The 22,855-nt window shown below is 46.5% G+C and overlaps 1 protein-coding gene across 4 annotated transcripts in view; it reads left to right on the top strand.

Annotated features, from left to right (window-relative positions):
- PIGW (phosphatidylinositol glycan anchor biosynthesis class W) overlaps window positions 1-20,246 on the top strand; it is a 67,375-nt gene extending 47,129 nt beyond the window's left edge. For all 4 annotated transcript variants that reach the window (XM_063955001.1, XM_063955004.1, XM_063955005.1 and 1 more), the window contains 2 exons: window positions 17,462-17,552; window positions 17,675-20,246. In XM_063955001.1, coding sequence (XP_063811071.1) covers window positions 17,676-19,175 — 1,500 coding nt within the window. In that variant the 5' untranslated portion in view covers window positions 17,462-17,552; window position 17,675 and the 3' untranslated portion in view covers window positions 19,176-20,246. The remainder of the gene's footprint in view (window positions 1-17,461; window positions 17,553-17,674) is intronic.
- Window positions 20,247-22,855: the final 2,609 nt, after the last annotated feature.

A 22,855-nucleotide genomic window follows, 5' to 3' on the forward strand; every position in this document is an offset into this window, starting at 1 on the left:
CCCAACAGTCCACATCCAAATACAAATCATGTAATAAAACTTCACTAAAAACGAACATTGAGATAGTAGATTGACACCACTTTATGAAGTTATATAAAGTTTCTTCCTACTACAGACTAATAACTGCTGATATAAATATTGGAATAGTAATTATCCAAATATAATAAAGTCAGACTGCAACATATATTCAGTATTCCGCGCAGCACTGCAAGGGTTCAGTGTACCTGCAATGAACGGAGAACACAACATCACATCACAGTCCTTCAATACCTAGCACAGATATAGCCACTGTGTATGTTCTGAATAATTCCACATTCCTTGCCCCTTAACATTTCCCCAGTACTACTAGGTTTTATTTATACCTAGTAGCATCCTTCTGTTATTTGGCCAATTATAAACCCTGACTTCTGTGGCACTCCTCAAGCCCTGGATGCTGTCCACTCCATCTCCTTCGTACCCTTCTTTTTCTACTTTTCCTTCATTTATTTTCTCGTTTATCCTTATACATTTTGTAAAATTTGTAATTTGGCTGATTTTGTAGTGTTATCAATAATAACTTTTACTGTCTATGCTGATTTGAAACATAGAATTTGAAGGCAGAGAAGAATCATTTGGCCTATCTAGTCTGCCAATGTGTGTACACACACTTGCACACTAGGATTCATTTTTGTTGGGAGCCAGTTAACCTACCAGTATATTTTTGGATTGTGGAATGAAACAGAGTACCCGGAGGAAACACACTCAAGCACATGAAGAATATACAAACTCCACACGGTTAGGACCATATTGGGAATCTAACTCATGACCTCTGCTGTGAGGCAGTAATACTAACCATTACACATTCTGTACTGCTTATATGTCCTCATACATCTTTGCTGCAGTCGTGCCAAACAACCCTCTCAGCGTGCCAGGTCCCTTGAGGCTCTGCTAGCTTCAGCCATCTTTCTGCTGCGGGGTACACTGGGCTCCACAAGTCTGGACAATGGGGTGTAGAGTAGGATCTTGATCCGAGGCACCAACAGGCTCAAAGCTTTGACTGTTCCCAGAATGCACAGCGCCGCCTCCTATATCACCCCGCCTCCCAGCACAGGAGCTCAGTTTGTTAGTTGGTGCTGCAGTAAGCAGGCACTTAACAGAGGGGCTGCTCCAAGCAGCCCTGAGAAAAGCTTTTTATGAGGTAAAAAGTGAAGACTTCAAGGACAGCAGCAGGGGTAAATGTCTTCTGACATTCTCTGCTGCAGCTCCAGCTCTCCCCAGTGGCGCTGTACACTCCCGAGCCCTGGTTGCCAGGTACCTACAGCGGAGGCTCCGGTTTACTTCACGTTAGACACACACGGCTGGGGCTCTCCAGGATCGCGTGGCCGCTCTTCGGGAGGTGGTAAGTGGGTCCCGCGAGCGGGACCCGGTCTTAATCGCGATCCGGCGCGGTCAGTGGGAGGCGGCCCGCGCGCTGGCGGCGGACACTGTGGCAGTACAGGCGATCCCACTAGATCACCAGGGCATGGGCGCAGGTCAGGTTTTCTCTTAAAACCGATTTTAATATCGCCCACAGTACCCGGTGGTTTTGCCAGCAAGGGGGATAAGGCTTAGACCTGAAGCCCCTCCCCCAGCCCCAGGGCGCCATCTCCAGCAAGTGTTCCCGCCCTGGAGCTGCATCTCTGTCTTTCCTCACTCCTTGTCAGTGTCTGCGGCGCCATTACTCCTCAGCTCACTGTTCCTGGGACTGTTTGGGCAAATCCTCCTATGTAAAGCCGCCTGGTTGTCAGTGCTGTGACTTTACATGACACTTAAGTATTCTACCTGCCTTTTTAGTCAGTGTTAGCAAGAAAGAGTGCATTTAGTCAGGGGTTTATAGTACAATTACCCTGTGATATACATCCAGTTTCTTACTGTGAAGTGTTATATCTATTGACTATATAGCTGTGTAAGCTAGTCCACTGCAGTATTATTGTCTGTAATAACCTCTGCATTGTACAAACTGTGACTATTTGTGTGTCCATTGATAGCCGAGTGGTGTCCATCTCGTGTCTTTCACTCAACTTGCTATCCCTATATTGTATAACCTGAGGGGGCTTGGTGCGTCAGGTGTTATTTAATATAGGATTTTCACAAAGATATACTGTATTACGTATTTTTCTCTGTGATTTAGTCACCATATCTCTCCTTTATCTCTGCTGGTGCTGACTACACTGCGCAGGGGTTTGGGTTTAGGGATATAGTGCTGCTAATAATTGTACTGTGTTACCTGATACTGCAAGTTATATCATGTCTGCTTCTGAGGGTAACGGTTCTGGGGCGGTACACACTGCTGGTGTTGCTGAAGCCACTGGAACATATATGTAGAATATAGCAGCTGTGGACTCTGGTTCTGGGGGCTCCTTGCCCCTCAGTGGGACTGTGGCAACGGAGGCACATACTGACCCTCCGTGGGCCGCTTTTTCCACGCTTCTGCATACGCTAGTTCATAAACTAACACCCCCTATGGGACCCCCAATGCCGGTACAACCGTATGTGGTCCCTGCAGCTAACTCGCCGTGGGCGGACGATTTATCTTCTCAATTAAAGAAGTTGAACCAGTCCTTGACTACTAAAAAGTCTGACCATCGCTCGCCTAAGTCCAAGAGGTCCTCTAAGCGAGCGCTTGTCTCCTCACAATCCACTGCTGTCACTGACACCTTGTCTGATGAAGACAGCACATACACTGACCCCACAGGTTCTGACTCGGATACGGCTGATGGGGAGGGTAGTTCACATGTGGATGTTCCTGATCTTTTGGAGGCTATTAAGTTAATTCTGCAGATTACGGATGATCCCGAGCCATCCGTTCCTCCTATGAAACCAGATAGGTTCAAGCGTCAGAAGGTTATTAAACAAGTTTTACCTCTTGCTGCTACGCGGTGGATGCCGGCTGCACCTGAGTGCGGAGGACGACTGCCAGAAAAAGCCTAACCGCGTGAGGTGAGCGGCATTCGTGCCTGAGACCCCGGGGAGGTATCCGTTACTGCCCCTCTACTACCTTTTGCCTCCTGTCCCTGCTCCCAGGCCCAGTGACCCTACATCCCGTGATCTCACTGATACCCCTGCTGATCTCCGTTGTCGTCCTGCGGGGATCGCAAGGCGCAGGGGAGACTATCGCTGAGGACTGCGTCTGTATCTGGGACTTAGGAGCTTTGCAAAAGGGGGCTGCATCTCCTTACCTCTTGCTGCAGCTGAACCTGCTTGGTGGCTGGAAGTCCTACTGGCAGTAACTTTGACTGTGTCACTAGTTGCGAGACTCTGCTGCTGGGGCCACAATTGTACTGTCATTGTTATTGCTGCTTGATTTGCCTCACGGGGCTTGACAACGCACTTGTAGGGGTTAAATTTGGAGCTATTTTGGAGTTAAGGTATATCTTAGACTCTGCTGCCACCTGGTGCCTGCTTGCAGTTGTGCAATATAACTTTACTGGCGCAATTCCTTTGCTGTTTAATGCACGCTGCAGAGCTCCTCATCCTGAGCAACCTCTGTTATTGCTAACGTAGTCATTGTCGCTTCCAATTGTTCCATTGATTTACAGCATATTGTGGATTATGCTGTGCTGTGTAACCTCTGGTTGCTCTCACAGGATTATTCATATCCAGCAAGCTATGGTACTGCTTTGAGTTTAATTTCCATTAGATGGATACGCGACGTCATGATTATGGCGTGCCTTCTTATGCATATTATGTAAATTGATGTTTTGATTTTTTTGTTTTCGCTGAGTAGCTCTGACATATCTTCCAACTTGAGCTCTTACGTGAGGTGTTTCATTACCATATACCACCGCGTGTTCACATCAGGGCCTGCTACCCTTTATGTTTAGCGGTCTAACGACCGGGTGATGGACAAGTACGTCCATAAGACTTCAGCGGTTAGACCTTCTCAATCCTCAGTGAATACAAGAATGAGTAAAAATAAAAACACTGCAGGGAAACTTAACCCCCCCCTCTCCTCCAGGTGTGGGCAATCTCCAGGCTCAGCCTCAAGAAACAGAGGCTCTGCCTGACCAGCCCTCTTTAATACATATGGCACAGGAGATCTCGCGACTCCTCATGCCCCAAATTGACAAGAAACTTGAAAATATGCCGTTAATTGATAAAAGATTGAAACAGATACAAACACTACTAGATTCCACACTTACAAAGATTGATCAGAACACTTCACGGATAAACTCCTTAGAGCAAAGGGTTAGTGACGGGGAGGATCAGTTGCATACACTCCAACGATCTACTGCCACCCAAGATTCGTCCCTCAAGGCTCTGCAGGCAAAAATAGATGATCTTGAAAACAGGGATAGGAGGTCGAATTTGCGCTTCGTGGGCATCCCTGAATCAATCAGGGACGGGTAGTTGTCTGACTTTATACTGAATGACCTGTTCTCAGCTCTAGATATCTCTGATCCCCCATTCCTAACGCATATTAAAAGAGCGCATAGAATTGGTCCCACTCGCCCTGATGTTGATGTGCGACCACGGCCTGTCATTGCAAGGTTTATGGCTTTCCGCATGAAGGAACATGTTTTGCGCTTCTACCGGAAAATCCCGCAATTGCTAGTGAATGGTAAACGTATTTTGCTCTTTCAGGATTTCTCTGCCTCTGTTGCGCAAAAGAGGAGAGAGTTTTCTGACGTTTGCAGGAAGCTTCACGAGAGCAATACTAGATTTGCGTTGATGTATCCAGCTAAGTTGAGGGTGCATGACAATGGTCGCACACTACTATTTGCTGATCCTGTTACTGCCAAATCCCACGTCACACGTATGTTGACTCCTGAGAACCCGTAACACAAGTGATAGTTATTGTTCTACAACATGTTTACTGCCTTGAGTTGGTTTTTCTTCAACAATTAGGAGACCTTAAGTCCCGTTCTACGCCAACCAGCTTAACCTTCAATGAAGTATCTATTATTGTTGTGGTCTTCGTCTGCGCTGCTGAATTCTAGTTGTTTTGATATTCCCTACCTTATATACTGAGTTGGTTTAATATACACACGAATGAGGCCTTTGGTCTCGTTATCTGCTGCTCAGCTTAATTTAATTTTACTTTAAGTCAATTACTACAGTTATTATTGATGTGTTCCTCGCCAGTGCTACTGGATGGTTTAGCACTTGCGCTATTACTAGTTTGGTTTGGAAAATGTGAAAATTGATATGTGAAGCAATGTGTGGTTGTTTTGTTTTTTTTTGTTTTTTTTCCCCCGTGCCGTGCCTACCTCACCAGATCCGTTGCTGAGCTCTATGGTACACTGTGGTTCAGATTATCCCTCTCCGCTCGCTGGGACGGGGGAGGACAACTGTGTGATGTAATGTTCCTTCTGGATTGCCACCCTCGGGTGGGTGTAGGTTAGCAGACTTATGACTGACTTCGATACAGGCGCCTCCTCCTCGGATGCCTTTTTTAAGATTCTGTCCTGGAATGTGGGCGGCCTCAACTCCCCGATTAATCGTAAGAGGGTTCTTACACATTTGAAACGGTTTAAACCCCAGATTATATTTCTCCGAGAGACCCACTGGATGTCGGGAGCCTCCTCTGCTCTTCGGGCACCTTGGTTAGATGACTGTATTTCCGCTGACAATACACGAAAGACCAGGGGGGTTGCGATCCTATTTAGTAAAAGTTTACAATACACTATTCTGAACTCTATTATTGACCCGCAGGGGCGCTATTTAATTTTAGATGTGGAAGTTTGGGTTAACAAGTATACACTAGTAAATGTCTACGCACCCAATGTCGAAACTGCTGCCTTCCTCCGGGAATTGAGTTCTCCGTTGTTGCAACGCGACATTTTTCAGCTTGTCCTGGGGGGTGACTGTAATACTGTTGATGATCCTACTGTTGATAAATCTCCTGTCCCACGCACTTCCCAATCTTCTTTTTGGTCACACCTTCAAACTTTAATGGTCTCCCTCCAGCTTACTGACGTTTGGCGTCTCCTAAACCCCTCTGACAAATCATTCACTTTTTTCTCTGGGGTTCATCGATCCTGGTCCAGGATTGACTCGATTTTAATTGCGGATTCTCTTGTTACGTGAGTCGCGCATGCCGATATTCATAACATTTTGATATTGGATCACGCTCCGGTGACATTGACGCTACAGGGAACTCTTCAGTCGGGGGGCTCCAGAAACTGGAGGTTTCCGAGTTATCTTTATAATTGCGACGACTTCCGAAAATTTTCGATAACTAATTGGGCCAATTTCTTAGACGATAATCTTGAACACTGGGATCGCCCAAATATTCTCTGGGGTGCGGCGAAGGCTGTTCTTCGAGGTCAAATTATTGAGTATGTCCATAGATTGAAGAAGAAAAATCTGGCGACTTATACGGCACTACATTCGGAGTTAGATGCTGCGCTGCAGAGTCACCATACCCTGCAAACTGAGGAATCTTTGCGGCTCTATTTGCAGGCAAAACTACTGAATGATCACTTGCTGGCGCAAGCAAAGCGGGACGTGGTGTTTTCTTCTCACAAGTATGATCAGTGGGGTAACAAGTCTGGTCGACTTTTGGCTAATATGGCTAGGAAGAAAAATACTCAAATTCATAACGGCTGTTAAACATCGGGATACGGGGCATCTCCTTACCACTTCTCCTGCTATAGTGAAACATTTTGAATCTTATTTTGCCGACTTATATTCAGATCTCCCTTTTAATGACTGTGCTCACGCCGCACTTTTACCTGATTCAGCCTTGCCTCCTATAACGAGTGCGCAGTCGGATTTACTGGCGAGTGCAATTACTGAGGAGGAGCTTCTCGGCTATGTCCAAACGCCACCTGCACAAATCCCCGGGCCCGGATGGCCTATCCAATGAATTTTATAAAATCCTCCAGCCTCATATAATTCCGACTCTGCTAGAACTGTTTAACGGCCTGTTGCATCATCGTGCCCCTTTTCATCATTTCACAACAGCCCATACCGTTATGATCCCCAAGCTCGCCCAGGACCCTCAACTGGTGACTTCATTCATACAGACCCATTACGTTGTTGAATACCGACATAAAATTATTCACCAAGATTTTGGCAGATCGACTACAAACGATTCTCCCCTACGCTCTAACTAACCATCAGTTTGGCTTTGTTCGTAATACCCATTCGGTAAAAGGAATTCGGGCTGCTATTGCTGCAGTCATAGCCACTGCTCATTCGCCCCAATCCAGGAATATACTCCTCAGTCTGGACACTACTAAGGCCTTCGATACGGTACTTTGGCCCCATCTATTCAGGGTCTTGGAACGTAGACTCTTCCACCAAGACTTTATTAATATTATTCGTTACTTATATGATTCTCCTTCCACTACCCTCTTACTGAATGGCTATACCAGTGATCTGGTGATTATGCATCGTGGCACACGGCAGGGCTGCCCCTTGTCACCCTTGTTGTTCAATTTGGCCATAGATCCCGTCCATCGTTTGCTATTGACTGACACTCAGTTTCATGGCATTCAGATAGGTCGCAGGGAGCTAAAGCTTACTGCATTTGCTGAGGATCTACTACTGTATGTTTCAGATCCAGGGACTTCCTTGACTCATATATTTAATTTACTGCAGGCGTATGGACATATTTCTGGCTTCAATGTTAACTGGTCGAAGTCAGTGGCACTAAGACTGGGGAGTGGTGCGTTTTTGAGAAACGGGGTGGGGGGTTTACCACTGACATGGAGCTCAGATCAATTAACCTATCTGGGGATTCAAATATCGAGACAACCGGAGCGACTTTACACCCTAAATTTTACCTCAGCTATCAGAAAAATTGAGGCAGAACTTGACACCTGGAAATCTCTGCCTTTGTCATACATGGGGAGAGCGAATTTGATAAAGATGATATCATTCCCCCGTCTGATGTACTTTATTCAGGCCATGCCACATGTGCTCCTACCTAAAGATGTTCAACGCATCAATTTTCTTTTTAGACGCTTTATTTGGCAGGGAAGAAAACCACGTATAGCGTTGATTAAGTTACAGCAAACCACGGGAATGGGGGAATGAATTTTCCTAATGTTCTTTGGTATTCCCATGCCGCTCAACTACGGTATTTGCATGACTGGGTGCACAATGACAACAACTACACAAATACTGACTTAGACAGAGAATTTTTACAAGCGGGGGACCTGGTTGCCTTTACATCTACATGCTCAGGAGGTGTCTGGGGAGTGGAGGAGGAATCCACTATTGTGGAGCATTAAAAAACTATGGACGGATGTACGTAATAAATTAGATCTGAACTCCCACAAATCACTGTACCTTCCGTTCATGGCTAATCCAGACTTCCAGGAGGGTAGGGCGCAATATCCATTCAACATCTGGCGGATGGGGGGGGTTTCCAAGATTGCTCATTTGGTGGATTTGCGGGGCTGGAGGCCGCTCACGTTCCAGGAAGCCACTACTAGACATCCTGTTTTACTGGCATATACTGTGGCCTTTCTATTAGCCCAACACTATGTTTCTGCTACTATTAGCTGTTTCTCACCTATGGATTGGAGCAATCCGATAGACAAACTACTGCAACAAGCCCCTAGAGTTAGTAAGGCAATATCAATGGCATATGGTTACTTTCGGACTGTTCTAGACTACTCTACGGGACAGCGAGGTATCCGGTCCTGGACGGAATGTCTCCCGGGGATCGAGACGTCTGACTTGCTTACGGCCCATGTAAAAGCTTGTAAACTATTTTCCTCTTCTAGGTATAAAGAAATGTCTCTTAATATTTTGCACAGGACTTATTTATCGCCTCATAGAAGATATCTCATTGGACTAGCTGACACGCATGCTTGTTGGAAGTGTGATTCTCCCCAGGCAGACCTGTATCACTGCTTGTGGACATGCCCTCTGATTAGACAGTTCTGGATAAGGATAAGGAATTGCTTAACGACTAACCTAGTGAATTATTGGAGATTGTGCCCAAAATGGGCGCTTTTTGGTATATTCTCACCAGACCTACGTCTCTCTCAGGGAAGTAAAAAGCTACTGCTGGCAGTTAGTATAGCGGCCAGGAAGGCTATTCTGCAAGTATGGATTGCTAGAGATCCACCTACACTTTAGTTATTTAAGGCCAAATCATTTTATCTCTTTCGGATGGAATGGATAGGAATTTTGCTAGAAAAAGATACTAAGATACAGAGATTCTTTGAGGTATATAACGACCTTGTCGACAGCAGTCAAGTCACAGCTCCATAGCTCTTTATCTAATACAGAATGGTTTTTGACTAGAACGATTGCGGGGGATCCGCCGATTGTGCTATAGAACTGAATGCCATACGAGGGAGACGTGGCAGTCGGCGGGTCAACATAGGTAAGTATGTGTGTCGACATGTATGTAATAAAGTTTTACTCTCACGGTGTGTGTCTCCTGTTTTTATTTGGGTATTTTTTTCCCAGTAGAACTACAGGTACCAGCGGGCCCGTTTTTCTCCCGTATGCTGGTACTTGTGGTTCTCCAAGTACCAGCTTGCGGGGGAGGCTTGCTGGGACTTGTAGTACTACTGGAAAAAACAATATTCTTTGAATTTTCTGAAGGCTATCAGCCCCCCATCCGCAGCCTTTGGATGGGGGGGGACAGCCTCGGGCTTCACCCCTGGCCCTTGGGTGGCTGGGGGGGGGACCCCTTGATTGAAGGGGTCCCCACTCCCCCAGGGTACCCCGGCCAGGGGTGACTAGTTGGATATTTAATGCCACGGCCGCAGGGCACTGTATAAAAGTGACCCCCGGCTGTGGCATTATCTGTCCAGCTAGTGGAGCCCGATGCTGGTGTAAAAAATACGGGGGACTCCTACTCTTTTTGTCCCCCGTATTTTTTGCACCAGCACCAGGCGCAGAGCACCCCTGTCCGTTTTTCCCCGGGATTTTTAGAACCAGGACCGGCTCGAAGAGCCCGAGGCTGGTTATGCTTAGGAGGGGGGACCCCACGCATTTTTTTTTCTGACTTTTCCCATTCCATTAAAAATGACATTAAATAAATTCACAAAACAAAAAAAAAATTCTAGTCTCAACAGGATTCGAACACGGGATGCACGCATTGCAAGCGGACACTGTAACCATTATGCCACTGCTGACCATGTTATGAGTTGGTACTCCAGGTAAATATATGATGTGTTTTGATGTGTTGTACTATTAACAGATTTTGCCCGGTGTCTGTGTACAAACCATGTTTATATTAGAAGGGATTAGGTACTTGGTTTGTCTTTTTTGGAGGCTCAAGTATTATTTATATATTTTTAAAAAGATTAAATTTTTTTATTTTTTTAAATGGAATGGGGAAAACCCGAAAAAAAATGGCGTGGGGTCCCCCCTCCAAAGCATAACCAGCCTCGTGCTCTTCGAGCCGGTCCTGGTTCTAAAAATCCGGGGAGAAAACGGACAGGGTATCCCCCGTATTTTTAAAACCAGCACCGGGCTCTGCGCCTGGTGCTGGTGCAAAAAATACGGGGGACAAAAAGAGTAGGGGTCCCCCGTATTTTTTACACCAGCATCGGGCTCCACTAGCTGGACAGATAATGCCACAGCCGGGGGTCACTTTTATACAATGCCCTGCGGCTGTGGCATTAAATATCCAACTAGTCAAGGGCCAGGGGTGAAGCCCGAGGCTGTCCCCCCCCATCCAAAGGCTGCGGATGGGGGGCTGATAGCCTTCAGAAAATTGAAAGAATATTGTTTTTTCCAGTAGTACTACAAGTCCCAGCAAGCCTCCCCAGCAAGCTGGTACTTGAAGAACCACAGTACCAGCATGCGGGAGAAAAACGGGCCCGCTGGTACCTGTAGTTCTACTGGGGAAAAAATACCCAAATCAAAACAGGAGACACACACCGTGACAGTAAAACTTTATTTCACACCTGTCGACACATACATACTTACCTATGTTGACCCGCCGACTGCCACGTCTCCCTCGTCACTGTAGAATCCGGGGTACCTGTGAATAAAATTATACTCACCTGATTTAGGGTCCAGAGTATAATCCACGGACTTGTAAAAAGAAAAAAAACGCAATTACCCGGACCACACGGACTGAAAGGGGTCCCATGTTTACACATGGTACCCCTTTCCTCGAATGCAAAGACACCCCCATGACTGCTGTCACAGAAGTGTCTTTTCAGCCAATCAGCGAGCGCAACGTCCTTGCACTCTGCTGATTGGCTGTATGCGCCTCTGAAGTGACAGAAGCGCATCGCACAGCTCCCTCCATTAGTTTCAATGGTGGGAACTTTCCGGTCAGCGGTGGAGTTACCCGCGGTCAGCCGCTGACCGCGGGTGACCTCACCGCTGACCGGAAAGTTACCACCATTGAATATAATGGAGGGAGCTGTGCGATGCGCTTCTGTCACTTCTGCCGCGCACAGAGCCAATCAGGTGAGTGCCACGGAGTGGCGCTTCCTGATTGGCTGAAGGGACCTCTGTGACAGCAGTCACGTGGGGTCCCGGCATTCGTGGAAAGGGGTCCCATGTGTAAACATGGGACCCCTTTCAGTCCGTGTGGTCCGGGTAATTGCGGTTTGTTTGTTTTTACAAGTCCGTGGATTATACTCTGGATCAGGTGAGTATAATTTTATTCACAGGTACCCCGGACGAGGGAGACGTGGCAGTCGGTGGGTCAACATAGGTAAGTATGTATGTGTCGGCAGGTGTGAAATAAAGTTTTACTGTCACGGTGTGTCTCTCCTGTTTTTATTTGGGTATTTTTTTTCCAGTAGAACTACAGGTACCAGCGGGCCCGTTTTCCTCCCGCATGCTGGTACTTGTGGTTCTCCAAGTACCAGCTTGCGGGGGAGGCTTGCTGGGACTTGTAGTACTACTGGAAAAAAACAATATTCTTTGAATTTTCTCAAGGCTATCAGCCCCCCATCCGCAGCCTTTGGATGGGGGGGACAGCCTCGGGCTTCACCCCTGGCCCTTGGGTGGCTGGGGGGGGACCCCTTGATTGAAGGGGTCCCCACTCCCCCAGGGTACCCCGGCCAGGGGTGACTAGTTGGATATTTAATGCCACGGCCGCAGGGCACTGTATAAAAGTGACCCCCGGCTGTGGCATTAACTGTCCAGCTAGTGGAGCCCGATGCTGGTGTAAAAAATACAGGGGACCCCTACTCTTTTTGTCCCCCGTATTTTTTGCACCAGCACCCCTGTCCGTTTTTCCCCCGGATTTTTAGAACCAGGACCGGCTCGAAGAGCCCGAGGCTGGTTATGCTTTGGAGGGGGGACCCCACGCATTTTTTTTCCTGACTTTTCCCAAAAAAATAATAATTCTTGTCCCGCTAGGATTCGAACCCGTCAGCCAATCAGCAGGTAGCGCTACGAAGGGTCCGTTGGCTATTTGAGGCATTCGCCATAGAGTTTAGGAAAAACGACATCTGGTGGACAGAAAGTAGAATGCATGTTACAATTATAACGTGACGTCACATTTACAACGCATCTTATAACTGGAGTTATAGCGCAAGGAGCTGGCGCGAGTTGCATGGCGCCCGCTATGCGGTACGCAGCAACGTTATATCAGGACATATCTGTACGTCAGGAACCCTGGCAAAGCCCGGGTACGAAGTTTGTGCCTCAAAAGAAGATGCTGGCTCGCTATCCCCTCACGCCAGAGCTGTCTAAGAATTGGGAAACGCCTCCTCCAGTAGACTCACATGTGGCTAGGATGTTGGCTTCCTCATCTCTACCTGTCACTACCGTCATGTCTCTAAAAGAGCCTACGGATAAACGTGTCGAGGGTTGTCTAAAAGCGATTTACACCCCCACGGGTGCTGCACAAAGGCCCACTATTGCAGCTACATAGGCGGCAGAGGCTATTGAAGCATTGGCCTTGGAGTTAGAGGCTGAAATCTCTGACCATGCTAGACAATGCTTGTCATATATTGTCACAGCTTCTCACTATATTAAAGAGGCGGCTTCTGATGCCCGTATCCTAGCAGCCAAGGCCTCTACTACGTCAGTCCTGGCTCGCCGGATATTGTGGCTGAGATCCTGGTCTGTGGATCTGGACTCTAGAAAAATCCTGGAGGTACTTCCTTTCAAGGGGGATATTCTGTTTGGGGAGGACTTAAATAGGATAGTGGCTGACTTGGCTACTGCCAAAACTGCCTGTCTGCCTAATACAGCTCCTTCTGTGTCGAAGGCCAAAGGCACGTCCTTTCGCCCCTTTTGTCCTTCAGGTAAAGCAAAAGGTCAGGCGTACCATAAGCAGGCCCGCACTTCCAAACCTGGTAAGCCGAAGCCCAAAAGAGCCTGGGCTGCCCGTCAGCCAGCAGCCAAGACCGATAAGCCTGCCGCATGACGGGGCGGGCCTCCTCCTGGGGGATCCCAGGGTGGGGGGCCGGCTTCTAGGGTATACCCAGGAATGGTTGAAGACCACTTCAGATGCCTGGGTACGGAAGTCGTCACTCGAGGTTACGCCATAGCCTTCAAAAACCGACCCCCTCCTCGATTTTGCCAGACAGACGTCCCGTCGGACCAGACAAAGGCAAACACTCTGCATTCAGTGGTACAGACCCTCCTGGATACAGGAGTCGTAGTACAGGTGCCTCTTGCTCAGAGGGGCCGGGGGTACTATTCTCTGCTGTTTCTAGTCCCGAAACCGAATGGGTACTCCCGGCCCATTCTCAACCTCAAGGCACTGAACAAGTTTGTGAAGGTTTCCAAGTTCCGTATGGAAACCCTTCGCTCTATAGTTCTGGCCTTGGAACCTGGGGACTATATGGTCTCCCTGGACATACAGGATGCTTACCTGCATATTCCTATAGCAGTGTCACATCAACAATACCTGAGGTTCGCTATTGGCAACCTCCATTACCAGTTTCGGGTGTTACCTTTTGGTTTAACAACGGCTCCGCGAGTCTTCACCAAAGTTATGGCGGTGTTGACGGTGGTACTCCGCCGTCAAGGGGTCAGGATACTGCCGTAGCTGGACGGCTTGTTAATCCTGGCAAATTCCCCAGATCTTCTCCTGCGTCATCTGGATATGACGGTCCGGTTTTACAAGCCCACGGGTGGCTCATCAACTGGAAGAAATCCTCCCTGGTCCCTGCTCAGAGCATGGTGCATCTGGGAGCGCTGTTGGACACTCACAACCAGAGGTTGTTCTTGTCTCAGGAGAAAGTCCTGAAACTTCAGGACAGGATTCGTTGCTTCCTTTCTCGTCCGCAAGTGTCGATACATTCGGCAATGCAGGTGCTGGGCCTCATGGTGTCAGCATTCGACATGGTGGAGTATGCTCAATTCCATTCTCGCCCCCTCCAGAAGCTGATTCTAGCCAAGAGGGACGGCCTGCCTCACCGGATCAGGTCTCACATGATCTCTTTGACTCCGGAGATCCGTCTGTCGCTGCTCTGGTGGCTTCTGGACCGACAATTGTGCAGAGGCCGTCCCTTCTGGATATCCAACTGGGTCCTGTTGATGACAGATGCCAGTATAAGAGGTTGGGGCGCGGTGCTGGAGCAGCACTCCTTGCAGGGTCGGTGGACCAAGGAGGAATCTCTTCTCTCGATCAACATTCTGGAATTGCGGGTGGTCTTCAATGCGTTGAACCTAGCCCAGCATTTGATTCAGAACCGTCCTGTTCAAGTGCAGTCGGACAACGCCACCACAGCAGCTTACATAAATCATCAAGCTGGCACTCAAAGCCGTTTGGCAATGAAGGAAGCCTCACGGATTCTACATTGGGCAGAACGCCATCTACCGGCAATATCGGCAATATTCATTCCGGGAGTCCTGAATTGGGAAGCGGACTCTCTCAGTCATCAGGATGTGCATGCCGGCGAGTGGGGCCTCCATCCAGAAGTGTTTCAACTCCTCATGGAAAGATGGGGTCTTCCAGATGTGGATCTGATGGCGTCTTGACACAATCACAAGAATCCGGTCTTCGGAGCAAGGACAAGGGATCCTCAAGCAGCATTCGTGGATGCGCTGGCAGTGCCGTGGAGGTTTCGGCTGCCGTACTTGTTCCCTCCGGTGTCACTCCTGCCCAGGGTAATTCGGAAGTTCAAGCAAGAAAAAGGAAATCTGCTTCTCATAGCTCCAGCGTGGCCCAGACGGCACTGGTTCTCAGACCTGCAAGGCCTATCGTCAGAGCGTCCACTTCTACTTCCACAACGCCCAGACCTCCTCGTTCAGGGCCCCTGTGTCTACCAGGACCTAGCCCGGCTGTCTTTGACGGCGTGGCTCTTGAAGCTTCCGTCTTAAAAGCTAAGGGTTTTTCTGAAGAGGTCATTAAAACTATGTTGCGGGCCCGGAAACCGGCCTCTGCTCGGATATACCATCGGGTCTGGCATTCCTACTTTGTTTGGTGCGCATCTAATCATTATGACGCTTCCAAGTTTAGTACAGCCAAACTTTCGGCTTTTCTACAGCAGGGCCTAGATTTAGGCCTGCATCTGGCCTCCCTCAAGGTTCATATGTCTGCCTTGTCGGTGGGGTTTCAGAGAAAAATTGCGACTTTACCTGATTTTCATACTTTCACTCAGGGTGTGTTGCGTATCCAACCTCCCTATGTCCCTTCTGTGGCTCCTTGGGACTCGTCGGTGGTTTTGGAGGCGTTGCAGGAGCCTCCATTTGAACCTCTTGGTTCAGCTGACCTTAAGTGGCTTTCCCTTAAGGTGGTGTTCTTGCTGGCTATTGCCTCTGCTAGAAGAGTGTCGGATTTGGGTGCCTTGTCTTGTAGTTCCCCATATCTGATTTTTCACCGTGACCGGGCGGTTCTTAGGACTCGTCCTGCATATTTACCTAAGGTGGTTTCTTTGTTCCACCTTAATCAGGAGATTGTGGTTCCAGCTTTTGTCCTCCTGATTTGTCTCCCAAAGAGCGGTCTTTGGATGTGGTACGGGCTCTCCGTATCTATGTGAAGAGAACTGCTTCTATTCGAAAGTCTGATTCTCTCTTTGTTTTGTTTTGGATTTCACAAACGTGGCTGGCCTGCTCACAAGCAGACCCTGGCCAGGTGGATTAGAATGGCGATTGTGCATGCTTATGTGAAGGCTGGTCTGTCGGCTCCTGTTCACATTACGGCCCATTCTACGCGGTCTGTTGGACCTTCTTGGGCGTCCCAACGTGGTGCGACCCTTGACCAATTGTGCAAGACGGCTACGTGGTCCTCCGGGAACACGTTCATAAGGTTCTATGCCTTCGATACTGCCGCTTCCCAGGATGCTTCCTTTGGACGCCGGGTTCTTGTGCCCGAAACAGTGCGTCCCCTCCCATAAGGAATTGCTTTAGGACATCCCCATTGTCCAGACTTGTGGAGCCCAGTGTACCCCGCAGCAGAAAACGGGTTTTATGGTAAGAACTTACCCTTGTTAAAACTCTTTCTACGAGGTACACTGGGCTCCACAAGGCGCCCACCCTGACGCACTTAGCTTCTTTGGGTTCATTTGGCATTAGCCACTGACACTTCTCTTCTCGTGAGAGTGTGGTGTACTTGGCTACGAGCGGTTGTCGTCTCTGGTACCTGCTACTGCATTGGGCTGGTTAACTAAACTGAGCTCCTGTACTGGGAGGTGGGGTGATATAGGAGGCGGCGCTGTGCATTCTAGGAACAGTCAAAGCTTTGAGCCTGTTTGTGCCTCAGTTCAAGATCCTACTCTACACCCCATTGTCCAGACTTGTGGAGCCCAGTATACCTCGCAGATAGAGTTTTAACAAGGGTAAGTTCTTACCATAAAACTCGTTTGTTTGCAGAAAATGCGTCTTAGTCGCAACGTGATGTAGTTAGGCTGCACCAGGAGATGGTGCTGATATGGGACACATATTGGTGTGCGACTGAGTCTCTGAATCTGTATATGAAGTGCGCCAGTGTAGTAGCCACAGCTTTTTTCCAATACAAGTTCCATGTGTCACACTATCATGTTGCGTCTTAGTTGTATTACGTTGCGACTAAGACGCATTTTCAGCAAAAAAAGACACCTAACGCTAGCAGAGTTGCACAGGACCTGGCAGCTCATTCGCGTCAGGCATCTCATGCTGTATGGCGTATTGAGGCTAGATGTATGAGGACACATCTGTACTTGCTCTAGGTTCCTCTGAAAAATGTTGAAAAATAAAGAATTTTATAAAAAAATAAAAAAAATCAGGTTAGAGTATGGTCATGTAAAATAAGAATAATCCGTTTTCAGCTATGGGCCTGATCCTGAGTGGGGACCAAACCCCCCCAAAAATAATAAAAATAGACGTAACGTTGTACCATGGCAAAACCATGTTGCACCGATTTGAGAGGGGTATGGCTTAACTCAAATCTAAATTTCAATGTAAAAATAAAACTGTCCAGGATTTACCCTGCATGCGAAAATAATAAATATATTTGCACCCGTTGCATTGCAATTTTGTTCCATATACAAACTTACTTGCTTTTTTTGCTTTGCTCCCAATGCAGAATCAGCAACTGCTGTATATGTTAATTAGTTTGTGTTGTTTAATTGTGTGTAGTAGTTTCCACCAATTGATATTTGCCATGAACTTGATGGTTTTACAGGTGTGGTCATCAGGATAACCCGACTTGCGCTCCCTCTGTTGGTCAAGTGAAGGCGCACTCTACAGAAATTTGCCTGAAATTATCAAATAAGGTAATTTTTATTTCTTTTTATAAATATTCTGGCTTAATGTTAACCACTACTTGACTCTTTTTTTTTTTCATTTAAATTTCCATTGTTTGGTTGATAACATTAATTTTCTTATCTTGTAACAGAATGTCTGAAAAACAGCTTAAGGAAGCATTTGTAAGCAACCTCAATGGGACCAGTATTGAAGAGATCTCATTAGGCTCAAGTGTGGCCACTCTATGCATGCTTTATAGAGGACTGATGTATATATATATTTATCAGAAAATTGGTGACTTTGGCCACTCATGGAAATGGCACTTTATCCTTGACTTTGTTCTGCTGGTACTTCCACAGGTACTGTCCTGTACTGTCCTCTCTGATCACCTCTACCTAGTGCCAATATGTGTTGCTACACTTTCTTTTTTGTTGTTTCACACTATATACATAGGTAGAAAGAGTTACAAAAACAAATCTCCTCTTAGTATCTGCAAGTCCTTCTTAAATGCACAGTTGGAAAATAGGACTGTGCCAGCTGTTACATTTCTTCGTGTTTTCATTAATGTGGTCACTGCAATTTCCATATTGGCAGTGGATTTCCCCATCTTTCCAAGGCGTTATGCCAAAACGGAGACCTATGGAACTGGAGTTATGGATATAGGAGTGGGATGCTTTATCTTTGCAAACGCTATTGTTTCCCCAGAAGCTAGATCACAAGGAGATGTGGCCTCTAAATCTCAGCGAGTGATAAAGCAATTGATGTCGGTGTGGCCACTGCTTCTTCTAGGATTTGGACGACTAATAAGCGTGAAGGCAACAGAGTATCATGAACACACATCAGAGTATGGCATTCACTGGAACTTCTTTTTCACATTGGCGATTGTTAGAGTGTTGTCAGCTGCTCTATTCACATTAATCCCACCACAAAAAATATGGATTGTGGCTGCAGTCATTATCTCATTTTATCAATTTCTTTTGGAGATGACAAATCTGAAGGGTTTTATTTTACATGGCAGTGATGGTAAGGACACTAGAGTAGGTTTCATAAATGCCAACAGAGAAGGGATTTTCTCTTCAGTTGGTTATATTGCAATCTACATGGTTGGAATACAAGTTGGATTATATATTTTAAAGAAAAGGATGTTTGTAAAAGAATGGATAACCCCCATCTACAAGTTAGCTATTATATCTTTGCTGCTGTTCATGGGTTGCACTATGTTGCAGATTTATGTGGAACCCATTTCCCGCAGAATGGCAAACTTGCCATTTTGTATGTGGGTTGTTGCCCAGTGTATGGCTTGGCTTTGCCTAATATTATTATGTGACCTGATTCTGGTGTTTGCCAGATACTTGACTCCTGGTAGCAGTGTGCCAAGCACATGGAATATATACCATTTTTCTAAGGAAAATATCACAACTCTGAGAGATTCAAAAAAGGAAATACATTTATGTCTTATAAAAGCTATCAATAGAAATCAGTTGCTGTTCTTCTTACTGTCGAACATCATGACTGGCATGGTAAATATGCTAATAGATACAATTCACAGCAACAATTTATTTTCTCTCTTTATACTTATCACCTACATGTTTATAAACTGTTTGATAGCATTCCTTTTACACATCAACAATATTACTATTAAGTGGTGGTGAATACAATGTATTTCCCTAATTGATCAAAAAATTAAATAATTGGTAAAGTAATACAGTAAATGTGCTTGAAACTGGCATAGAGGATATTTAGGGCTATAGTTACTAAAGTGGGTTTTCTAGAAGTAGACATGTTACCCATAGCAACCAATCAGAGTCTACCTTTACATTTTCTAGAAAGTGCTAGATAAATAAGTTAAATCTGATTGGTTGCTAATTTGATGGGTTGCTATGGGCAACATCTCCACTTCTAAAAGCCCACACTTAAGTAAATATAATCCTTAGAGTTAAGAGCACATCCAGCTAAAGGGAGCAGATTTGCACCCGGACAACCATCTTTTAATGCAATGTGTGCAAATCCATGTTTGTATTTGCATTCACAAAGTAGGCTACTTCTTCTGTTAAAACATACAATTACTGGACATTTTTATTTTCATGTTACAATCTTTAATTTAAATTCTGACACCCCCCCCCCCCCACCACCACCACCACCACCACCACCACAATCCCAATTTAATTGCATCGTAACAGATTTACTAAATTGTGCTTTGTAATTGGATTCACTCCTAGCTGTGATTGAGTTGGCAAAGTGGTTGATGGCTAATACCACTATACATCTTTGCAACTTAGATTTCATTTAGAGTAAATTACTGGGAAGTAATTTTGCAAATCCATATTGTGAAGCAATGAGGTTGGGGAGCACCACATTTAAGATGTGCAGACAGATTTAGAGTTGCAATAGTATCTAAATTCATCCCTTAGTTTACAATGTTAGAATAAAGCTGCCCAGTAATTGAGTGCTACATGCAAAAGGAGGAATTGTTTTCCTGCATGGAGAAAAGTTGAATATGCACCGTTGTCGCTGAAACATGGTTTGTGCACCTGAAAATTTGCACCCTGAATCTCATTGAGGCCTTAAATTTCTAAAATTGAATGAATGGAGTTTGATGATGCGTTTTTTTGGTGTTAAATTATAAGGTGATCGCAGAGTAATGTATTTATGCTCAGGATTTCCACTTATGATTTTCTTACAACTAACTTAGCATGCATAATAAAGAAAAAATATTCTGATGACCTTAATGCATCTTTATGTTTTTCTTAAGGCTGGGAGGAATATCCTATGTTAAGCCCTGTGGCTAACGAGCAGTAACGCATTGCATCCGGGTTAAGTGCCCAGGGTAGGAGCCAGGGGCTGGCACCCTACTCTGTTTGGGCCTGGAACTGCAGTTCCAGCAGCACCCTCCTGATGGTGGCCCTGATCTTTCCTCTGGTACATATTATTTATCTGTTGTCCTGTGCAGCAGCCGGTGTCCCCTAATTGTGCTAACGCGATTCGAACTTAAAGATCTTCGGGAACATCTATGACATTGACCATTAGGGCACACTCTCGATTCCACAGGACAGCAAGTGTGAGACCATCCTACCAGTATTGGGGAGAGTGGGTTTCCAGGACTCTAAGAATCACCCAGTATCTTACCAAAATCGGCACAACAGAATGCAAGTTGCTCATATCAATTTGACAATATTCTTCAGGTGCTTGAAAGGGAGAGATAATTCTGAGCAAGAGACAGGATGGGGATTACCCCCCGGTGCCCCCCAGCACACCTAACTATACTGTTAACATGAGTTGAAAAGCTATATATAATTGAAATCCGGAGGTCTTAGTTACATATATCTGCAGTAATATGGCAAAGCCACCAGGCCTCAACAATGCTCCTCTGATGCTGGTGGTCCTAATACTATATCTGGGCCTGGGGTGCAGGACCCCACAAACAGGCACAGGCCAGTTACCCCAGGGCAGCACACATGTGCAAAGGTGAAAGTATTAGTATGTGTTAATTAAAGTGAAAGCAAAATCTATATACAAAAAGTGATATACTAGTGACGGTGTAATTAAAAGACCTAAAGGATTAATAAAAGTGTTAAAGGGGGTGCTAAATAAATATTATAATGTGCTACCCCACAGCAGCCCGGCCACTCGAATCCCAGGGGGAGCTGCACCCCAGACCCTTACCAAAATCTTCAGGGCACTAGGATAGGAATCCAATGTGTCCCTGCACATGTGCGGTGTGGCCAGAAGCGGAGTTCTAGTGGCGGCTGACAACGCATTCACAAAGGACCCGGGGAGATGCGGCAGCAGCGGGAGACAGGGACAGATCATTTATAAAGCAGAACAGACACAACCTAACAATGCTTTTAACGAAGTCCAGACACTGGCTGAAACATGATAGGACCCCCACAGCTAACGGACTCTAATTGAACCAGGTTGGTTCTGCTTGAATGGGACTTATATTGAACTTTATTGGACAGTGATCACACAGTGATGAACGTAACATTTGCTATATAGCGTTACAATAAAAGCATTTGTATAAGCAGATATTCACAGTCTATTTAATTCTTTAATTTAACCAATCACCACCACCTCCCCTCACATGCACGCGCCATTAAGGCAGAAGGAACCTGTGAGCAGTCAGGACCAGCAACAAGATGTACATCTGTGGGTGAGTAACCATCCCCCATCTATCCAGTTGTATACATAGGGTGGAATTCATTTGTTTGAAAAGTCGGTTGGGTGTCTGTTTTTTCCTGTCTATTAGATAGGAAAAAACAGACATCCCAATTGACTTTTCGAACAATATCCCCCATAGTGTCTGTCTGTATCTGATACTGCATTATACATTATTTCTTAGGTGGAGTGACGGTAAGGAGAGGAAAAAGACAAGGATAATTTACAAGTTTGACCTGACATCCACTGATTTAATCCATTGGGACATACTTTGCATGAACTCCCTCCCTACAGTTTATACTGAATTATGCTGTTTTTGTTGATTGATGAACTTTGGGATTACTATGGTATTGTACTGTATGTTTCCTTATCTAACTTTCTGCTGCGGGGTACACTGGGCTCCACAAGGAATAATATCGGGGTGTAGAGTAGTATCTTGATCCGAGGCACCAACAGGCTCAAAGCTTTGACTGTTCCCAAGATGCACAGCGCCGCCTCCTCTATAACTCCGCCTCCGTGCACAGGAGATCAGTTTGTAAGTTGGTGCCATGCAGTAAGCAGGCAATCAACAGGGGAACTGCCGTTTTGCAGCCCATTTATAGCTTAATTTGAAGAAAGAAGAATACTTCAAGGGCTGCAGCGTTTAATGTCAGATAGACATACTTTGCTGCAGCTCCATCACCCCCAGCGGCGCTGTATACTCCCGCGTCCTGGTTGCCGGGTAACTACAGAGGAGGCTCAGGTGTACTTCTGGTAAGTCACACACACACGCCGCTGCCCTCCAGGATCACGTGACCTCAGACACATGGGGAGGTAAGGGGTCTCTTTGGCCACTGTTTACCGCGACCCGGCGTGGCCGTGGGAGGCCGTGGTTACTGGGCAGCCGCTCCACTAGTCACCAGGGACACTGGGCACAGGTGGAGGGTTTTCCCTCTAATAAAACCCAATTTTTCATAGCCCGCAGCGCCCGTTGGGGATTCCAGCAGGGGGAGAAGGCCTAACCTGTAGCCCCTTCACCAGCCCCAGGGCGCCATTTCAGTGAATGATCCCGCCCTGGAGCTGCATATCTCTCCCTCACTCCCTGTCAGCAGCCATCACAATGGAGCTGCGCTGTTCCTGGGACTGCTGGGGCAAATCCTCTTCTGTAAAGTCGCCTGATCGCCAGCGCTGTGCATGG

Source organism: Pseudophryne corroboree, chromosome 2 (genome assembly GCF_028390025.1).
Source record: "Pseudophryne corroboree isolate aPseCor3 chromosome 2, aPseCor3.hap2, whole genome shotgun sequence".
Lineage (NCBI taxonomy): Eukaryota > Metazoa > Chordata > Amphibia > Anura > Myobatrachidae > Pseudophryne > Pseudophryne corroboree.